Source organism: Wolffia australiana, chromosome 13 (genome assembly GCF_029677425.1).
Source record: "Wolffia australiana isolate 7733 chromosome 13, ASM2967742v1".
NCBI lineage: Eukaryota > Viridiplantae > Streptophyta > Magnoliopsida > Alismatales > Araceae > Wolffia > Wolffia australiana.
Window position 1 is genome coordinate 1,674,451 of NC_135847.1, and position 21,437 is coordinate 1,695,887.

At 37.2% G+C, this 21,437-nt stretch overlaps 2 protein-coding genes across 3 annotated transcripts; one reads left to right on the forward strand and one right to left on the reverse strand.

Annotated features, from left to right (window-relative positions):
* The first annotated feature begins 13,877 nt into the window (after nucleotides 1–13,877).
* On the forward strand, nucleotides 13,878–16,823 carry LOC144711098 (14-3-3-like protein GF14 omega). The gene is made up of 4 exons (XM_078585020.1): nucleotides 13,878–14,407; nucleotides 15,155–15,277; nucleotides 15,407–15,523; nucleotides 16,749–16,823. Exons 1-4 carry the CDS (start codon nucleotides 13,928–13,930, stop codon nucleotides 16,794–16,796), a joined length of 768 nt encoding a protein of 255 aa, XP_078441146.1. The 5' UTR covers nucleotides 13,878–13,927; the 3' UTR covers nucleotides 16,797–16,823.
* Nucleotides 16,824–17,961: 1,138 nt separating this feature from the next.
* LOC144710837 (Myosin heavy chain-related protein) lies at nucleotides 17,962–20,387 on the reverse strand. 2 transcript variants are annotated; one of them, XM_078584656.1, is made up of 3 exons: nucleotides 18,929–20,385; nucleotides 18,798–18,849; nucleotides 17,962–18,728 (listed from the first exon to the last, which is right to left on the reverse strand). In XM_078584656.1, the coding sequence occupies exons 1-3, from the start codon at nucleotides 18,946–18,948 to the stop codon at nucleotides 18,021–18,023; spliced, it is 780 nt and encodes a 259-aa protein (XP_078440782.1). In that variant the 5' UTR covers nucleotides 18,949–20,385; the 3' UTR covers nucleotides 17,962–18,020. The 2 variants fall into 2 exon arrangements, with proteins under 2 accessions (XP_078440782.1, XP_078440781.1); XM_078584655.1 differs by having other exon boundaries at nucleotides 17,962–18,849; nucleotides 18,929–20,387.
* Between the last annotated feature and the right edge of the window lie 1,050 nt (nucleotides 20,388–21,437).

Sequence of the window (21,437 nt, forward strand, 5' to 3'; positions counted from 1 at the left end):
TCATTCTAAACTTCATTTTTACAGACTTGCCATTATTTTCACAAATAGCTAGAATATTTTATTACCAATATTATTAGTCTGACAAAAAATTATGATAGATGGTTTGGGAAACAATAATATGAATAAGTGATTCATATATTCATCATGGAATAGTGTATCAGACAAATTATTCATCATTAAAACCAAATATAGATGGGTACCCTATCTTCACATTCTTTCAGGATCATATATCTAAACATGAGACACCTCTTCTATTTAATAGCATTCTTCTTCCTTTTAGGAAAACATTATCCAGATCAAAGTAGTCTCTTCATTACCTAGGAGGCATACTTCAATTAGGAGGCATATCAGTAAGCCTGCTGTTGCATTTTCAATAAAAAATAAATAAATCCTCCATAGTTTAAGGGATGAGCGACGTTTTTACTGAATAGCAACTACATCACAACATGATATGGAAGCTGCTTGGTTGGGAGGATAAATTTGTCTCCGTTTTCAAAAGGTAGCTATTGTTCTGTAGGCTTCTTGATGTCAAGTATACCTGCATGCATACTTTTGTTTGTCTATTCCACTTCAGTAACACCTGATGGCCAAATTTTATTTAATATAAAAACTATGAGCGGGATATTAGCAATGATGCCATTATAATCCCTCTGAAATTACCCAAATGGAAGACAAGATGGCTGGAGATAAAAAATTGATTTAGTGGAAGATAGGTGAAGATGATACCAGTGCATGGTAAAAATATGTGTTAAAATACAAATTTTCTGGCCTTCCACATGCCTGGATTTTTTTATCCCTTCCACATGATACTAAGAAATTTTAGCAAGGTAAGACTAATGAAAATTTTCAACGTTAAGTTCTAACCAAAATTTTTACTTGTGAATATGACTTATATGGCTCTTGAAACTGTCAACTAGATTTTAATATGATTCTGGTAGAGGTTCCCACGCCTTCTCATGATCAATTTCCATTTTTTTCTAATTTTCTTTAACTTAGAATTTTTTGTCCTTTAGTTTTTAAACTGAAAATATACCTATGGGTAATACAGAGTCATAACTGTTTTTTCTTCTTACTCTCCCTGATGGCGAGAACGCCAATGCATCAGCCCGGGACACGTCACCGCAGGCAGTCGGGGTCAACACAGACGTTACGGATCCAAAGATGAAGTCAACAGAAGTCAACCCACCTCGGTCAACAGGAGTCAACGAAGAAGTCAACACGCCACAACCGTCGTCCGCCACGTCACCACCTGCGCCGCGTCCACGCGTCATGACACGACGCCAAAGGCAGATCCACAACTGCCCTTTGGCGTGACGTGATGCACGTTTTCCCTTGCGTGTCTTATTTTCTAGTTATTTTCTCTTTCCTCCAAGGCCTATATAAGGTCATTTGTTTCAAGAACTCAGGAGGCAATCATAATTCAAGAATTGAGTTTTCTTTCTAACTCTTCTTGGAGGATTGCCCTACCCCTCATCTTGCCCTAACCTTCCCCGTCGTCGCCGTCGTCGTCGTCATCACCGTCGTCGCCGCCGCCGCCGCCGCCACCGCCGTCGCTGCCGCCGCCGTCGTCATCACCGCCGCGCGCAGCCGCGCGGTCACACGCCGCGACCGCACGCCACCGCGCGCCATCCCTGCGCGCCGCCGTGCGCCTCCGCGCCGCGACGCGCTGGCGCTGCGCGCCCGACCAGCGTCCCGCTTCATAACGTCAACCAGGGCCGGACAACGCCCGGAGCGCCCGTTCCAGTATCACGCCGCCTTCGTCGCCACGAGCAGAATTACCTGCAGCCTCTACACGCACTACGGTGCTGAGGTATACCTAAACCCTGTGGTGTCGACGTGTTCTCTGCTCAGTATTTTCTCGGGAAGTTTCCACCGCCGTCAGAATTAGACCTGGATTTCCTCTTCTTCTCTCCTTTTCTCGAGTGTTTCTTCGCGACGTGAATTCGAGGTATTGATTTCGGTGCTTAGGCATCGTCGCGGTGGGGGAAGACAGTACTCCCGCCCTCGATAAGGGTCGGAGCTGCACCACCAGATTTCATCGGTTTTAAGTCCGAGAATCGACCGTGATTTCTGTGGATTGTTTATCCCTTACCCATTCCTACCCATAGCCTCGTCATCCGCCCTAAATCGTCCATCCCATAGTCGTCCTACGTCACTCCCTCTTGATATATTTTAAATTTATGAAAAAAAAATTTAGGTAAATTTTGTAAGGGGGGAGAATAACTCTCATTTTGAAGGCAAAACTTTTATCCTTGGGCAGTCATTCAGTGGTGTAGTTATTGGGTAACACCAACTCATCACCTCATTAATATGGAATTATCAATCCATCCGCATGAGTTGTGGATCTAGCCCAAAGGGAAAATCAGCCCTAATCCCCTCCCTAAGACCCAGGTCATGTACCTATGTTGATTGTCTCATGCCACACATAAAATAAGATTCTGTAACAAATCTTATGAACTTTCACAAATCCAAAACTATTATGACCAAGGGAACCAAACTGATGACATCTTATAGTTTTTTTTTAAGGAGCACTCATTTCTACTTTTTGGACCCCTGAAATATTATTTCTCATTCAGATAGGAAGGGAAAGATGGAGTGTAGGCCGTGGGTTTTAAAGTATTTAAAACTCCAGAAATAAGATTCCCTGGGATGGACCATGGCTGTGACCCATCTTCTCCCAGTTTCTCTAGCCTCAAACAATAATAATATGGCACAATAGAGTGACATATTCTCCACATTCATTACAAGACTTCAATTTTTAACCAAAATTTTCAAAAAACAATAAACATAAAGAATATCTTAAAAAACACTAAAAATATTTTTAATTCAAATTAGGTTAGTCAAAATAAAAATATAGAATTAAAATTATTTTTAAAATTTTAAATCATAGTATTGATCCCACTTTATAAATCATGAATCTTCATAAAAATTGCTTAAAAGTTTTCTCGTGTTATTGACAAATTCCTTGATGTTCATATTCTATTTTATGAATTCAATAACAACTCTGAGACATGGTAATTCTTCCATACCTAATTGTTTGATAATGTAAAATGATCACATTCAGAAGCTGTATTTAGTCACATTTTTGGGAAGACATTTATGTAAACTTGGTATCTTGGTACTCTTTTATTATTCTTTATTTTCAAGGACATATCTAATACTGTGTTTGTTTGAAAAAAATTAGAGACATTTATACAAATTTCTTAATCTGGTTGAATCATGCAGTTTCTTTTAGATGTCATTGGTGTGTTATTTCTCTCTGATTTATGAATCACTATTTTTCCTATCCATGTTTGATCCTGTAATCTCAACTATTTAAAAGAAACGACAAGGATAATAAAATATAAATTGTAAAATAAATTTTAATTTTTTTATTTAAATTCAAAATATGAAATATTTGTCATTAAATTTACAAGGGTTTTGATCAATTTTCCCAAGGATAAATCTAAAATTTATAAAGCAAAAATGTAAAATATTAATCTGAAATTATGGTATATGTTTAATTTGGTGTATTATTATACACCTTTCCTTATCACATAGTTAAAACCTTTGTAATGAAATGATTTGAAGATTTAGAAATATTATATTTTTCTAGAGACATCCTTGGCTAAGGACATACCCTTTATTGTTAAAAAAGTGGGGAATTATTTTATGTTCATGCATGTATGATAGAAGTATTACACTAAGGAAGACTTAAAAATCAAGATATTCTACCTTAATAAAATTTTCTACCTTAATCCTGAAATAGCTCTAAAATTCACTGTGAAATTCATAAAGATACCATATGAAATGTTTTGAAGTTATCTTTGGCCCACTTTTTAAATTTTGTTCCAAGTGTGATGAGATTTTCACCTGAAAATCCAATAATATCAAACACATGTTGAAAAAATTTTATCATACAATTATTAGATTTATCAAATTCAATTTACATGAATATCATATTTTTACTAATGTAATAAAATTTTAAATAGGTTAATGCATAAAATTATAAACAAGTCTTGGATATAAGATTTTCAAGAACTATAATATCGTCTTTCTAAATATTAGGATGAACCCCATATTTTTATACAATTCTGTGGTAGAACCTAAAAATATTTTGGGTAATCCTAACCTAGTGTATTATTCATTGTACCTTCTGTAAATAATATTCCCTGACCAAAATTTTAGTAAAATGACTTGGCCCCTTACAGCAATGCTTCCTCAAATTAGTGATCATATCATTATTTTATCTTTGAAACCATGTATTATATTGGATATAGATTTTTTAAAACTAGTTTAAAGGTTTCTCGATGCTATTTCCCCGTAAAAAAATCAACTTTAAATTTGAGTATTATTCTTTTCCTCATTCAAAAATATAAACTATTATTTTTTCATATTAATATTTTATAAATTAAAATTTATACCCACATAAAAGTTTTCCTAGTTCACATAATCATATTTATTATGGTTTTTTTGAAATAAATAAGCATTTTTAATTATTCATCAACTGTTAATTCAGTTCAAGATTCTATAAATCACTTTTCTCCAATAGGTTTTAAAAATTAAGTTCAATTTCAAGGCTAAAAAATATTTTTTATATAAAATAGGAAATATTATATACATATTTCATCTTGCCTCTAACTGATTTGGAAATAATGGTTAAGTTATGACACCTGAAATAATGTAAATAAAAATGATCATAGTAATGCTCAAAAGGATATCTAAGATTAATCCATCTATCTCCATGATTATGTGTAAGGGAAATATCTTCACTTCCATCTCTATGGTTTGACTTTCTTCTAAACCTAGAGGCCTATCCTGTATCAGAAATCAAAATATCCAAGTCTGATGTAAATGTTTTTGTAATTTTCACAAGACACTACTATGACTAATATCATTTGGAAATGATTCAGGCCTCCTATCGACAAGTAAATACAGTTCTCTTATAACAAAACACATACATAATGGATGTTTCCAGCTTTCATTCCTTGAAATGAAGTCTATTAAAATCACACAAGTTACATCACTTTGCGTACATTCATTAAACTCGATTCCAAACTTTCAAATAAAAATGAATCGCATATTTCTTATCTTAAAATCGTAATTGAAATCACAAATTATGTTTATTTTAGGAATATCTTATTGAATCACCATGAAGACATAGAATAAAATGAAATGGGTCATGTGGCTAAAGTTGTCAGATGGGTTAAAAAAAATTAAATGATCTTCAAGATCTTGCTTCAAAAACTTAGTAAGGATAAAATTCAATAGGTATGAATCATGGAATTCTCTGAAAATATACCCTATTTTAGATGCTGATATAAATCTCTAATCCTTTAAAAAGAAATAAAATATAAGAAAAGTATAAATAAAAAACTAAAATTGATTACCTGAATTCCCTAGGAATAGTCCTATTTGATAAATTAGGTTTGGATTCATTGAAATCACATGTCCAGTTTAATCAAAATAAATGTGATTCTCAAATTTTATAAATAACATTTATGAAATTTTAATTTTAATGATTTGAGGTCAAATTCACAGGGATTTTTAATCATAAGATGAGATGGAAAGACACAAACATAAAAATTAATTCTAGTTATGCAAAATTAAAATCATAATGTACATATTTAATTTAAGTAGGAATGATTGGGAAGTAATTTAAAGAGAGAATGAGTTGTTAAGAGGGTAATTCTTTCGAGGCAGGTGATAATACTTTATAGACAAAAGACATGGTCCATGATATCCTTTTGATTAATGCCTCAATGTGCATGTGATGCTAGTGTGCGACAAGATTCTTGTCTCAATGTTCAACAACATCTGTACTCTAAAAACTATGCAGAAACTTTTGGCCTATTTTTACACATGTATAAAAAAATTGTGAAAACACACTCACATATAAGGTGATAAAGAACAGTTTGTGATTTGTTCTCAGAACATTTCTTTTTCTATTTCGACCTTTTTCTTTCCTTGGATGTGTTTTTATTACCTAATTCTTGATCCATTAAACAAAATACTTGAATATTGTCCCAATCAATAAATACAATTTGAAATTTTATGTTCTTTCCTTGAAATTTTATGTCAAAGTTAACTGCATAAATCATTGAAAACTAATAATATTAACAATCTATGATATTTTATATGAAATTCATGTGAGAAAAAATAATTAAATACATTGTAGTTGTTTTTTTATTTATAAATTTATATTAACCATGATATCATGAAACACATAATGAACTGCATTATCATCCCCGAAATCTCTTTTTATATCCCTGGCTTTGATTTTTTTATCTTTCTTTTCTGGGTATTTATGGGTTAGAATCATTGTCCTCCTCTCGAAATGCCAACCCCTCAATTAAAGGTAAGAATAAATTTTTTTACAACTTATTAGTATTCATTTTTTTCATTATCTTTTAATATATAAAGACATTAGGAGATTTGAAGGACGGCCAAAATGGCTACAAATTTGTGTCCGCTTAAATAATGATCAAGTGTTTAGGGAGGAATCTCATCCAGAATCAGGGGCTCTGCCATTTTTGGACTCTAGTATGATTTCACCACATAACCTCCCATTTCATAATAATATTGTTTTTCAATATTATGTTGACCAAACACCAGCTCTCCACTTGTAGCACTTAAGATTCTGGCCCTTCAGCTCATTACTTTTCCTGATCTTGCACTTTCTCATTAGCCCAACCTGATTTAAATGTGTGCAATTAGAAGTAACTTGTAATATATCAAGAAAACTTAACATGATGCACTAGTCAAAGGGAAGATAAAAGATAATGATCATCTTCTTGGTATGCACCAAATGTAAGCTGAATGCCTTAGTAGGCTTCTGTAAAGTAATTTCAGGGGACCTCTTAAAAGTTCAACTCCCTAGCTGTACATTTCCTATTAGAAACTTAGTTGCTCCATTGCGTCTCATTAAGCCGTATTTTGCTGACTATAGGGGTTAATTAAGATAGGCCTTAGCATGCAGATTTCAAATTCAGTTTGTGTGTAGACAAATAACTACTTTCCAAGATTTTTTTATTTTCCTTTTCATCATTCAACTCATTCATATAAGTTCCTTACCTTATGAATGACACCTAGAAATTTTATAATATTATTAAATTTATTTCATTAGTAGCATTTTAGTATCTACATTCAATCAATACTAAGATCTTAGCTATATTTTTTTTCATGACAAATATAAAGAAATATAAATTAAATGATGAATAAATTTTATCCATTTGATGCATTAAAATAATAAAAAATTGTCTTGGAATGAAATTTCGAAGAATTGGTGGCTTTTCTCCATTTTAATGTTTTTTCTACATTTGATGTAGATTCCTTGAGTTTTATCTCTCACCTCGCTTCCCTCCAAGGAAAAATACTATTTAGCCTGATTTGAGAAGATGATATCATATAATTACAAGCATATGGGAGTCCAAAAGCTTCTACCGCATCATGAAAAAATGTTACCCAATCTCAAATTTTACTGATTTGAAACACAGCAACTGCACACCATTCTCATGGTCGAAGATGGTACAGACATCTCCTAATCCTTGACGTTCATATCCAACACCCTCTTGTTGACTTTACAAGATCCTATCATTTCTGCAGATCCCACGCAAACGCCCAGTGCCTAGGGCCCACGGCCGCATCTCCTTGACGACCTGCGCACACAATGCCCATGGCCTGCGCAGGTGGCCCGCCCTAATCCACCATGCCTGAGCACTGATCAGCACGAGCACCTAATGGGCATTGGCTTTAAAGATTAGGCTCAGTTGTCACCACCAGTGATGAGTGGAGTGTCCACGCCTATGGACTCAATCACCAATTCTGAGTCTAGTATGCGGGCATGTCCTCAACAGTTAGCACGCAAGCCTCTATGTGGGAATACTACCTACTTAGGGGCCTTATACCAGGTCCTTAGACCACCTTTCATCTTTAGTGAGGCCCCTCCCTACAAGAAGTAAATACTAGGACTTTCAAATTTACTTTGTGAAACCCCTATACTTTTCCCAAGTCTAAATACAATTCTCATGATTTACTTCCCCAATCACAACGAGTCACTTCCCTTGTCAAACATGAAATAATTACCAGTTAATATGAAATAAACTGGAATATATCTCATCGTAAATATGGTTATGTTTGCATTTCAATGGCTCTTTCTGCATACTTTGTTGATTAGACTTATGTCCAAGAAAAAAAACTATTTTCACCTCTTAAATACATGAGTTTTTTTCTCATGTACACTATAAAAGAGTTAAAATATTGTGTATAAGGTGATGAGTTCTAGACTATAGTTAACTAAGAAAGGTTGGTGTATTCATTTTCTAATGTCTTCCTTTCATAATAAAATAATATATCATAAATTTTATTACTTGGTTCACATATTTCAAAGACTCATTATTTGATATAACTTATAGTATTGATTCCTCCTTTAGATGTAGATCGTTATTATTATATGTCCCCCATGGTGTCTTATGTGTTTTATATGGTCATTAACAACCATAACATATGAGATACACTAAAGCTCCGATTGTTGAAAATTTATAACTAGTGTTTTTTAATAGGTGATGACATGAATTTAGTCCATGACTGATTAATTAATTAAAATTTACAGAAGAATTTATGGAATTTTTTTTGTTACATTGCCACATGCCTCCACTTTCAAATTACATATATTTCAATTTATAGCTAATTTTATAGCTCTGAAAATTTTCAATGCATTCAATTGTATTTTTCTTAGATGCATGTGTCCCTGTGCATTAATAAATATATTTAATTGTTGAAGTTTTTGTCTGATAGTCTAAAGTTTCTCAAAATTGAATCATTGAATTAGCCAATCTTTAATTTTTGCTATTATGTTGCTCAAAATGTTCAAGTACACAAGACTGAATAAGATGATTGAACATAACTTGAAAAAAACTTTTCTTGCTAATTTTTTTCCAACTACAGCTACCCTTTCCCATGCCACAGCAGACTCCATTTGCTTTCACATCTGTGCATGCTACAGCTTCCTCTATCTGAATCTCCCTACCGTTGACGCTACCAATGACAATCTAAGTGTGTCTAATAATGATTTAAATATATTTCTTCTTAATTACTAATCCTCTGCCTCAAAATTTTCATCAACTATTATTTTATCATGTCATGGTTCATGCATGTTGAGTTTAATTTTTCATGTCTTTCTGCACACTTGTTACTAATGCTTTTGAGAGTATAAATTAAAAAAATTCATTCTGAAGTTTCCCTTATTTCATTTTATTGAAATTTTAATTTTCTATCAAATATTTAATATTTATTTAAGTTTAATTGACTTGTGACAAAAATAAGTTATTTAAACATAGGAGTCTTCAATTCTTGGTGCTAAGACTTTGTATTTTTTATTCCATCTTTCCATTATTTTATGCCTCAGATTTGATTTAATTTTTTATATAATATTTTTGAGATTTTATGAATTATTTTTTATTCAATCCAAAGGGTAATACCTATATTTTTATACAGTTATAGATGTTACAATCTTTTTTTATCACCGCATCAAATTACCAATCATAATTAATTCATTATTATATTTATGCATTTATGATATTCTATTCTTATTTTGTTAAGCTGAATGATTATTTAATGGATGATGTTTCTCAAAAAAAATTATCTGAATATATATTTGAACTTAAAGATCCACTATATTCCCAATAATTTTGATTCAAAAAATAATTAGAGTTCGTGGAATTTAACATTAACTTGTCTATCCCTCAGAGTTTTTCATTATGTTATCAAAACAATTCCAAGAGACATGAAACTTGAGACATAAAATATGGAAAACTCAGACTAGTTTTTAATTTTTCCCTGTATCATTTAATATGTGTTTGGAGATCACAAATCTATTTATTGAGACATTTAAAGAATTCCTACTGTAAATTTTAAATAAAATTAATTCCATGAAGAAAAAAATTTCAATTTTAAATTTTTTTGGTATAACTTGATTAGATATTGTTTTATTTCATTGGATATTTATGTTTAATTCATTAATTATATTCATAATCACAAAGTGACATTCAAATTTCTGAAAATTATTTTTACGGTGAATTTGATGTTTTCTTATGATATTTTTGTGAATATATAATTTTTTCAATTTTTTATTACAAAATGGTATCATCTAATAAGCCTCAATTGATAGATATATGAAAAACCAACAATTTATGGCCTTTCTATTTGCAATAATTCTGGAAAAATTGATTCAACATGTGAGAAGAGGGAATTAATAAAAAATGGCTCGATATTGATTTTGCATGAGATATAATTAAAAATAATCTACTTTATAGTGGAAAGAAATAGACTGATTCTGGAAATCAAGCCTTTGAGTGAGGCTGAGTTTTCTCACTCCTGATATCATATATTCACATGATGTTTCATTGAGAAGAACAATATGGATCTACTCTTCCTTAAACTGATTCTTTACATCATTTACCCATGCTTGCTACTGCGATAAGCTACTCCAGCAACCCGCTAGCCCAACCTACAGATCTGGAAAGCCCAATGTTTCTCATTACAATAACTGAATACATGTTCAAAAGTATGTATTCTATCTTAAATAAATCATTTATCTATTGAATAGATAAAATGTGAAATTTTAATAAATTCTTAATTCATCATGGCACAGAGGAATTAAGAAAAAATTAGGGCATCCTTTTCATGCATAGTATTTATATTAATTATATAATTTGTTTAAATTAATCATTATTAAATGAGATTTCTAAGAAGGTAGTAATATTTAACATCTGTGAAGATTTCCATGCATCTTTTCCGAATGAATCCTCTCTCTCTAGATATAAGTTTAAGAAATTAAAATAAATCAATAGTATAATCTAAATCCGTAATGGGAACCACACCCTGTCAACAGTTCTATTTGAGAACTGACTTTTTAAACATTTGGAAACACAAATTCTGGTTAACCATTTATAAAAAAAATATATGAAAGCTACTAAATTATGATACTTCAATCTAAAAAATATTCACAGTTGACTCCATATGGACTTGGGATTAGTAAAATTACATAGACTAAATAGGGACAGATGGGAAAATGAGATAATGGTTTTTTTAGGTGGTAGATAAGGATATGATGAAAAATATGGGGATGATAAGATGTTAATAGATGTGCATAGAGAATATGTGTAGTTAGAATTCAGAATTAGGAATAGATTGGGATATGGATGAATATGAACATAGGTAAAAGAGATGAAATTAGGAAATGATAAACAATGTGGTGTGGAGAGATGAATGGGTGGAGATATATGGATGTATGAACATATGAATTGTCTTTACAACTGATAAAGCATCGGAATGAATGTATTTATAGTAATGGATCAGACAAAAATTTATAGTTTTATGGAAATACTTTGGATAAATTAGTACATTTACATGTATGATATACTTAGGCATCAATAAAGGAGGACAAAGATGAAGACACAAATAAATCACCCTGGATTCATATCTGACACCAGGATCATGTTATGTCATCTTTTAAGATGATCTCTTTGGCCTCTCCATCAACTCTAACCTTCAATAACTAAGTACATCAAGAAAACTTGAAAAATCATGGTAAAATATCTTTCATTCAGCCTACAAATGTAAGATATCAGGATGTATAACCAACTCAAGGATAACTGATATTGTCTAAAAAATATCAAAAATCTCTCAAAATATTGGCTTCGAGCCTATTCTGGATTGTGCAATATTAGGATTTTAAATTGGATGAATCGGGATCATTGATATTCTATTCGCCATCTTAACCAAATCTATTGGAATACTGCACCCCAATTTTGCGTTACATTGATTCCACCACCTGCCCTGTTAATTTGTATAATAAAATAAAACCTACATATATTTCACTTTGATTTCTTTCATTTTTTACCGCCACATATTGTTGAATGACAGTTAAATGATGCATTGGTATCACAATCGCCTGAGAATTTATACTGTGAAATACCCTTGTGATGCTGACTAATCCAATGGCAACATGAGTTCGAACCATCAGAATTTTTCGAATTTATTAGTTGTATTCAATTTACTTTCCAGTTCCTCTACATGTCCCTGAGAAAAGTTCATAGAAAATCCTTAAACAAGAGAAGTCATATTTTCTATATTCCAACACCATCTCATGAGAGTGGTATTTTATTTATAATAATTACCCTAACATAAAAAAATATTTATATAATATAAAAAAAATTGAACTTTGAAATTCATTTGAAGTTGAAATAAATTTCTTAAAATGACATAAAAATACCAAAAATCAAAACAATTGGGATTTGATACTCGAACATGCCTTAAGTCCTGTATTGAGTGTCACATAGATGAGCTATTATATATACATAATAACTAATGGTAGACATGATCAATGAAAGTATCGATGAAATCCTTTGTACCTTATGGAGCACCTGGTACAGCTTAATACTTTACATACTGGTGATTCAACCTATCTATTGGGTTAAATTGATCCAAGATTACCTAATCAATTGGGTTATCTAGTAAAGTTTTAAAGGGATAATGGATTCATGAACTTGGTTGGAACATGAGCCTAGAGGATCACACACATGAGTTTCATTAGAAGCCTAAGAATATACTTGAAATTTGAGGGTTTTTTGAAAACTCTACTAAGTCTGAAAGGAACAAATTTCCATATAGTTATAAAAGAAACACCCATACGAGTTTCTCCTTAGGCACCCCACTCATCATCCCATCTCCTTGAGCACTCTCTCCTCTCGTAGAATGGTGAAAAGATCCTCTTGAATCTTGTGGAGAAATGATCAAATAGAATATGAAAATATCTTACATGCCAAGGACTGCATGGATACATCTAGAGGTCAGAAATCTGAGCATGGGAGATGACTCATTCAAGGAACCAATTGGTAGTGGACTCACATTGGTGCCAGGCGATTTGATCATTGGCATGTTAAGTTTTAGTTTTAAGTTCTCCTTGGATTCATGTATGTTTTCGAACTCTCAGCTTGGCCCATCCATCATCGCTGACCCAACACTCTATCATTAGATCTTATTTGCATTTAGGTTGATTCATTTTTTTATTCCAAAATAGTCATTTCTTCTCATCCGTTTTTAATTTTCTGAGGTTTATTATTAATGATGGATCGATAATGAACCTCTCAATTATCTTATAATTGTAGCCTTTGCCCAGTCCAAACAGAGGTATCATCAAGAGTTATAACAAATATTGGAGATAGAATCTATTTTGGATAGATGAAACCCAAGATTAGTTCTTATCTCTGAAGACGAACTCATGTATCGACTTGATGATTCATCATGTATAGATCTTGATTGTTCGATTTCTCCATTGATTGAAAGGGTTGGTCTACTAGTGTTGGTTTCATTTATGCTTCAATTGGTTAGTGTTGTACAATTTGTTAGGCCAAATGGCATCATCAAGCCAAATGACAATTACAAAACTACACAACATACCATAAGAGTTCCCTCAAGATTGAAGTTTTAGATTTAAAAATAGTTTTTGAATTGCAAAGAGAAAATAGAACTCCTGACATTTAGTCTTTTCTGCTTTAAGGTAGCTTTGAGGGCTATCATTTATTATCCAGACCAAAAAATATGGATTTATAAAAAAAATTACCCATATTCAGGTTTAAAACATGGTGGGTAACCTTTTTGCTTGTTTAATTCTCATTACCTTTAAAAGTCTATGATTTCTTCGAAGAGCAGTTCCATTACTCAGTCGTAATTGTCATAATTCCCTAAATAAAACCCAAATGACAACAAAGTCTAGTCTATGGACGGCCAGGATCGTCCACAATGCAAAAAGGCCCACTGATCGGACGGTCCATTCTTGTCATCCCCGCCGTAACAGAAAACTGCCGCCTATAAATTTCCCTCCGCTCGTCTTCTTTCTTGTTCAGTTTTTCTCAGAGAAGAGAGAGAAAGCTCGAGAGAGAAGGCTATGGCGACGGCGAGGCAGGAGAACTTCTACCTGGCGAAGGTGGCGGAGCAAGCGGAGAGATTCGACGACATGGCGAGGTTCATGGAGAGGCTCGTCAAGGCGGTGCCGGAAGGCGAAGAAATCTCCGTCGATGAGAGAAACATGCTCACGCTCTCGTACAAGAACGTCATCAGTTCGAGAAGATCTGCCTGGCGGATCGTCTCTTCTATAGAGGCTAAGGACTCTAGAGGCGTCGACTTGCTGCACCAGGACGCGATCCGCTATTACCGCTCTAGAATCGAGGCCGAGCTCCAAGGAATTTGCTTGGGAATTTTGAAAATCTTGGACGAGCGCTTGATTCCCTCCGCCTCTAGCTACATTTCCAAGATTTTTTTCCTGAAATTGAAGGGCGATTATCATCGGTATTTGGCGGAGTTCTTGACCGGCGATCCGAGGGAGGATGCCGTTGATAACACGCGCTGCGCTTACAAGGCTGCTCAGGTCTGTTCCTTGGAGTGCATTTTTTCTTCTGATCTCGGATTCGTTTGGGAATTTCATCATTGTAGTCTTCGTGTTTTGACCTCTTTCTTCTTTCAGAATTCAAATCTTGGAATCGTTTCCCGCCGATTTAATCCTGTAACCGTTATGTTTCTTTCAGTCAACTGTTTCGAACATTTCAGTTCCGTTTCTTGGGATGCGTTTTCTCATGTGATCTTGGAATCGTTTCGGAATCTCACCGTTGTGATCTTGGTATTTTGGGCTCTTTCTTCTTTCAGAATTCAAATCTTGGAACGTTTTCCCGCCAATTTCATCCGGTTACCGTTTTGTGTCTCTCAGTCTACGCTTTCGATTATTCCAGACTTTTCTCGGGAATTTCTCGAGGATTTTAGATTTTGTTGCTCCATGGTAAACCTTTCGTAGAATACAATCTATCTATCGTCGTATAATCACCGGCGTCGTATTAAACTCAATCGCCTCGGATTTCAAATATCGAAGATTGCAGAATTTTCTCAAGAACTTCCAGAGTATTGTGATAAACATTTTGATGAATCTTGATCTCGAAGATTGGCTCAATCGAGCGTCCGATGATAACCTGTTGAATCTAAGTGTTGTCTCTGATATCAAATCTTCCAACCGTTTCCGATTAGCGTATTGTTCCAGTCCACTCTCTCGATTGTTACATAGTTTTTCAAGAATTTCTCGACTAATCCTCGATTTTGACGAACTTTTTTGATGAATTATCACCAGGCAATCTCCGCGGATAGGCTGCCCCCAGCGAACCCGATCAGGCTGGGAGTGGCGCTCAACCATTCAGTGTTCCACTACGAGATTTTAAACTCGCACGACATGGCCTGCACTGTTGCGAAAGAGGTGAAAAGTTCTTGAATGTGAAGAACATTTTATTATTTCTTTGTTCCTTTATTCGATGGATTTTTTGGTCGTCTTCTGATTTTTTTGTTGTCGAATTCTTGTAAACGAGAAGTTGTGTGTTGGTTGTAGGCGTTCGATCTAGCGGTGGACGGGCTAGACACACTTAGCGACGAAGACTACAAGGATAGCACCCTCATCATGCAGCTCCTGCGCGATAACCTCACCCTCTGGACTGCAGAAATGAAGGTTCGTTCTCTCTCTCTCTCTCTCTTTCTCTCTCTTGCTCTCTTTCTTTCTCTCTCTTGCTCTCTTTCTTTCTTTCTCTCTCTTGCTCTCTTTCTTTCTTTCTCTCTCTTGCTCTCTTTCTTTCTTTCTCTCTCTTGCTCTCTTTCTTTCTTTCTCTCTCTTGCTCTCTTTCTTTCTTTCTCTCTCTTGCTCTCTTTCTTTCTTTCTCTCCTCTCTTGCTCTCTTTCTTTCTCTCTCTCCTCTCTTGCTCTCTTTCCTCTCTTGCTCTCTTTCTTTCTCTCTCTCCTCTCTTGCTCTCTTTCCTCTCTTGCTCTCTTTCTTTCTGTCTCTCCTCTCTTGCTCTCTTTCTTTCTCCCTCCTCTCTTGCTCTGCTTCTTTCTTTCTCTCTCCTCTCTTGCTCTCTTTCTTTCTCTCTCTCCTCTCTTGCTCTCTTTCCTCTCTTGCTCTCTTTCTTTCTCTCTCTCCTCTCTTGCTCTCTTTCTTTCTCCCTCCTCTCTTGCTCTGCTTCTTTCTTTCTCTCTCCTCTCTTGCTCTCTTTCTTTCTTTCTCTCTCTCTCTCTCTCTTGCTCTCTTTCTTTCTCTCTCCTCTCTTGCTCTGCTTCTTTCTCTCTCTCTCTCTCTTGCTCTCTTTCTTTCTCTCTCCTCTCTTGCTCTGCTTCTTTCTTTCTCTCTCCTCTCTTGCTCTCTTTCTTTCTCTCTCCTCTCTTGCTCTGCTTCTTTCTTTCTCTCTCCTCTCTTGCTCTCTTTCTTTCTCTCTCTCCTCTCTTGCTCTCTTTCTCTCTCTCTCTCTTGCTCTCTTCCTCTCTCCTCTCTTGCTCTCTTGCTCTCTTCCTCTCTCCTCTCTTGCTCTCTTTCTTTCTCTCTCCCTCTCTCTCCTCTCTAGCTCTCTTTCTTTCTCTCTCTCCTCTCTTGCTCTCTTTCTTTCTCTCTCTTCTCTTGCTCTGCTTCTTTCTTTCTCTCCTCCTCTCTTGCTCTCTTTCTTTCTCTCTCTCCTATCGTGCTCTCTTCCTCTCTCCTCTCTTGCCCTCTTTCTTTCTCTCTCCCTCTCTCTCCTCTCTAGCTCTCTTTCTTTCTCTCTCCCTCTCTCTCCTCTCTAGCTCTCTTTCTTTCTCTCTCTCCTCTCTTGCTCTCTTTCTTTCTCTCTCTTCCTCTTTCTCGCTTCGAATCTCTTAATATGGCTCTCTCTCTCTCTCATCCGCTCTGAATGACTTGTGGTTATCATCAGGATGAGGTACTGGAAGAGTTCCAGGCGAAATTCAAGGTCGAAGAGTAGGCGGAAACACTCCACCACCACCCCCATTCTTTCCTCGTTTTCCCTCTGATTGAATATGACGACGGCGATACTGTTCTTTTTTTCGTCTTTTTCGCATCTTCCTCTTTCTTTGATAAAGTTCCGCCAAGGAAACAGAGAAAAGAACAGTTTTTCCTATTAACAGTTTTTTCCTACTAAACTTTCATGTATAAAAATTTGGTTATTTTGGTTTCTTTCCATCAGGAGCATTGACAAAAAGATTCTTTTGGCTCCCATACACGTCATCCGTCCATCCCGCCTTTCGTCAACCATGTGACTGGAATTGACGGTTTGGACCATTTGAATAATAGATGTTTATAGTAAAAATTATAGAGGGATTAGATGACAATTGACAAAAAAATATATATATTCAAAAAGAAATATTACGCTTTCCAAAGGCTGCAATCTCGAACAGCGGTTCGCAAGGACCGCGCAACCGCGCACCGCGCGTGGTCGGACCGCCCCAAATCAAGTATTTGAGTTTTCGATTGGAGCCTCGCGACTAGTATTAACCAGTCTTCAGTTAAACGAGATTTAGGAATTTGAAACGACGCTGAGCGGGAAGACTCTCGAGGAAGACGAAGGAAACGAACGGTGATTACGCGTAGGTCTTCTTCATTTGATGTTTTTTTTTCTGTATTTTACGTTCTGCCGGCTAGATCCATCCGTTCTTGACATTGTTCGTTTGCACTAATCTTCAAGGTTTTGATCGCTCTGATTTCAGTCAACGAATCGATTCTCCGGCGAAATACGTATTTGAAATTTATTTGCACTATCAAAGCTCGTTCCGGCCGATTGGATTTTGTTAAGTTGCGATTTCCTCGTAGTTCTTTCGCTCAATTCGTCCGGCCGAACTGTCTATCGATTTATTTAAATTTTATTTGACCTAATTCAGCTCATTCCGAGTCGATGCGTTTTGTTAATGCGCGATGGATTCGGAAAGTTTGTGATTCTTTCGATCGATATCAAAATGCCACCGTCAAGAACCTAAATAATTCTTCGAGCGGTCGATTCGAAACGAAAAATTCTCAAAAATGTTACTCTCACAATCATCCAAAAATCAAATCTCCATGCGGAGATGATCATTCAATTCGAATTCTCCTCCTCACCAATCTTTATTCCTAACAGCAGAAAATCAACAAAGGAATCAACCGAAAAAAAATCTTTTTATTGCAACGATCGAAGATACGAGGAAGAACAATCCGCCTACTTGGCGTGGCGGCCGCGCCTAAGCAACTCGCTAAACTTGCGAAGAATCTGGCCCTTCTTCTTCTCCTTGGCGGCCTCGCCTTGCTCGCCTCCGCCGCGAAGCCTCGCTCCGCCCAAATCCGAAGCGGAGCTCAGCGGCCTCTCCGGAGCAGGCCGACGATCGGTACTCCACCTCGTCGACGAGAACCGCCGCGGCGCGACCTGCAAATCTCTGACCGCGTCGAGAGCGGCGGCCTTGTCGAGCTTCGCGCACTCCAAATCCTGCTTCATGGCCCTGAGCGAGCTCTCCCTGGCGGAGACGACGTCCTTGAGGTTAGAATTCTCTCTTCTCGCCATCTCCAGACCTTCCTTGGCCGCCATGGCCTCGCTGACGGCCTGCTTCATCACGTCTCTGCACCGCGCGCCCTCTTCCTTGAGCCGATCGATCTCCTCCTCGGAAGCTTTGATGCAGGAGATGAATCCGAGCTCCTTGGCCTGCCAAGCCGCGGAGCTCTCCTCCGCCTCGGATCTCAAAATCGCCATCTCCGCGGCGAGATTTCTCAGCTCAAGCTTGGCCTCCTCGAGCTCTATCTTCGTCTTCTCCAGCTGCTTCGTCTGCGAGATCATGGATTCGAGCATCTTGCGCTCCGATTCCTTGGCCTTGTCGACCTCCCGCTGCAAGTTCTTGATCGTCGCCTGCTCCTCGGAAACCCTAGCTCCCGGTTTCTGAGAGAATCGGCGAAGCAAATCGGGAATCTCGCGGGATCGAAGAGCGCTAGTCATTTCGGCGATTACCTCCGGAGCCGCGGCCTTGGCGGTGAGCTTTCTTCCGATCGGTGCTGCCGGCCTTTGTAAATCCGGTTTCTTTGATTTTCAGGGAAGAACACGAAGAACAGGAAGAACAGGAAGAACACGAAGGGGCTTACCGTGGTTTGGAGGATTGCATAATTGCGAAGATGAAGGTGAGAGATCGAGGCTTGAACTTGTTGTTGTTGATGTTGTTGTTGTTGACACGGCGCAGGAGACGCGTAGAGTCCGGCGGAGGATACGCGCTGGGGAAGACTCGGACTTGGCTACCCGGAATAAGAGAGAGAAGGGTAGAGAGAGAGAGGAAGGAAAGTGGAGAGAGATCAAGAGAGAGAAGGGAGTAGATAGAAGAGGAAGGTGGAGAGAGAGGGGAAGAGATGGAGAGAGAGAAAGATGGTAGAGAGAGGAAGGAAAGTGGAGAGAGATCAAGAGAGAGAAGGGAGTAGAGAGGAAGGTGGAGGGAAGGAGAGAAAGAGGGTAGAGAGAGAGGAAGGAAAGTGGAGAGAGATCAAGAGAGAGAAAGGGGGTAGAGAGGAAGGTGGAGGGAAGGAGAGAAAGAGGGTAGAGAGAGGAAGGGAAGTGGAGACTGGAGAGAGATCAAGAGAGAGAAAGGGGGTAGAGAGGAAGGGGGAGGGGAGAGAGGTCAAGGGAGAAAGAGGGTAGAGAGAAGAAGGAAAGTGGAGAGAGATCAAGAGAGAGAAAGGGGGTAGAGAGGAAGGTGGAGGGAAAGAGAAAGAGGGTAGAGAGAGAGGAAGAGAGTGGAGAGAAGGGTGAAGCGAGAGGAAGAGAGTGGAGAGAGAGAGAGAGGGGGATAGAGATGAGTTGAGAGAAGGAAGAGAGAGAAAGAGACGAGAGAGAAGGGTGTAGCGAGATGGAGATGAAGGGAGAGAGAGAGAGAAGGTGGGTAGAAATGAAGCGAGGGAAAGGTTTTTGGAGAGGGAAGGGAGAAAGAGATGAAGCGAGAAGAAGGTATTTAGAGAGAGAAGAAGTGAGAAAGAGATGAAGCGAGAAGAAGGTATTAAGAGAGAGAAGAGAGAAACTGAGAAAGAGATGAAGCGAGGAGGTATTTAGAGAGAGAAAGATATGAAGCGAGGGGGAGGTATTTAGAGAGAGAAGAAGAGAGAAAGAGATGAAGCGAGGAGGTATTTAGAGAGAGAAAGGATGAAGCGAGACGGAGGTATTTAGAGAGAAGAAGAGAGAAAGCGATGAAGCGAGACGGAGGTATTTAGAGAGAGAAGAAGAGAGAGAGGGATGAAGCGAGGAGGTATTTAGAGAGAGAAGAAGAGAGAGAGGGATGAAGCGAGGAGGTATTTAGAGAGAGAAGAAGAGAGAAAGAGATGAAGAGAGGAGGTATTTAGAGAGAGAAGAAGAGAGAAAGAGAAAAGAGATGAAGCGAGAAGAAGGTTTTTAGAGAGAGAAGGTGCAGAGAAATCAAAAGAGAGAAGGTAGATGAAGCGAGAGTAAGATATTTAGAGGGAGAAGAAGGTAGAGAGATATCAAGAGAGAGGAAGGTAGATGAGTATGAAGCGAGACAAAAGTATTTAGAGAGAGAAGGCAGAAAGAAGTCAAAAGAGAAAGGTTTAAGGAGATATCGAGAGCGATAAGGTAGAGAGAGGTCAAAAGAGAAAAGTATAGAGGTAGATCAAGCGAGAAAGGAATAAGAGAAATCAAGAGAGAGAAGTTAATAGAGAAAGGTATAGAGAGAGGTCAAGAGAGAAAGATATCGAGAGATCAGGAGAGAGAGAGAGAGATCAAGAGAGATAAGGCTGTAAAGAGAGAAGAATTTAAAAGGCAAAGAGAGTTCAAGAGAGAGAGAGAGAGAGAGAGAGAGAGGTGGGGCGTGAATCTTGCTCCCCAACCAGACCTGCAAGACCCGTTATTTTAATATCCCTTTGGATACGCTGAGGGGATCCCAAGGTAAATAAGATATTAATTAGGATGATACCTGTGCATGTGATATATATATTTATAGATACATTTATATATATATTGAGAGAGAGAGAGATGTCTGATTGCTTTTTAAAGAGTTTAGAGACTTGTTTAGTTCGGCCATGACCTCTGAGCAGCCCCCACTTGGCCCCCACATGCCGTTTGACAAAGAGACGCTATAAATGATAAGCATTTAAAAGTCCACCAAGAATCATACCGTTGACTAATCCCTGCATTCCCCAAAGTAGGATGGCATACCGTCATCAGTTTCATCCCGATCCATCGTTCGTCAACCCACTTCCGTCATCTGTCATCCGTCATTTCGCACGTGACTGATGACAGATTAGTGACGAAGACGAAATCTGGACAGATGATGACCAAATGACTGTACTCACTCATGATGATGAATGAGATGACTGTACTAACTCATTTGGTCACTTGGTCATTTGGTCCCAATCCATCATTCATCATTCGTCCCCATCCACCAAGAATCTGTCATCAGTCACGTGCGAGATAACTGTACTAAATCATTTCCATCATCAGTCATCCGTCATCTCGCACATGACTGATAACAGATTGGCGATGAAGACGAAGTCTGGACATATGATTACCAAATGACTGAAAGGACTGAGTCCCTTGCCATCCATCCGTACCCGTCATTTGTCACTTGTCCTCCAACCCTACAACAAAGATTTGGTC

What these genes read in the sequence shown, in the direction of transcription:
- LOC144711098 (XM_078585020.1), top strand. Translation starts at nt 13,928, where the DNA reads ATGGCGACGGCGAGGCAGGAGAACTTCTACCTGGCGAAGGTGGCGGAG. An exon ending in CCTGCACTGTTGCGAAAGAG is followed by an intron (nt 15,278 to 15,406) that starts GTGAAAAGTTCT and finishes TGTTGGTTGTAG; the next exon opens with GCGTTCGATCTAGCGGTGGA. An exon ending in TCTGGACTGCAGAAATGAAG is followed by an intron (nt 15,524 to 16,748) that starts GTTCGTTCTCTC and finishes GGTTATCATCAG; the next exon opens with GATGAGGTACTGGAAGAGTT.
- LOC144710837 (XM_078584655.1), bottom strand. Translation starts at nt 18,948, where the DNA reads ATGCAATCCTCCAAACCACG. An exon ending in ATGCAATCCTCCAAACCACG is followed by an intron (nt 18,850 to 18,928) that starts GTAAGCCCCTTC and finishes GGATTTACAAAG; the next exon opens with GCCGGCAGCACCGATCGGAA.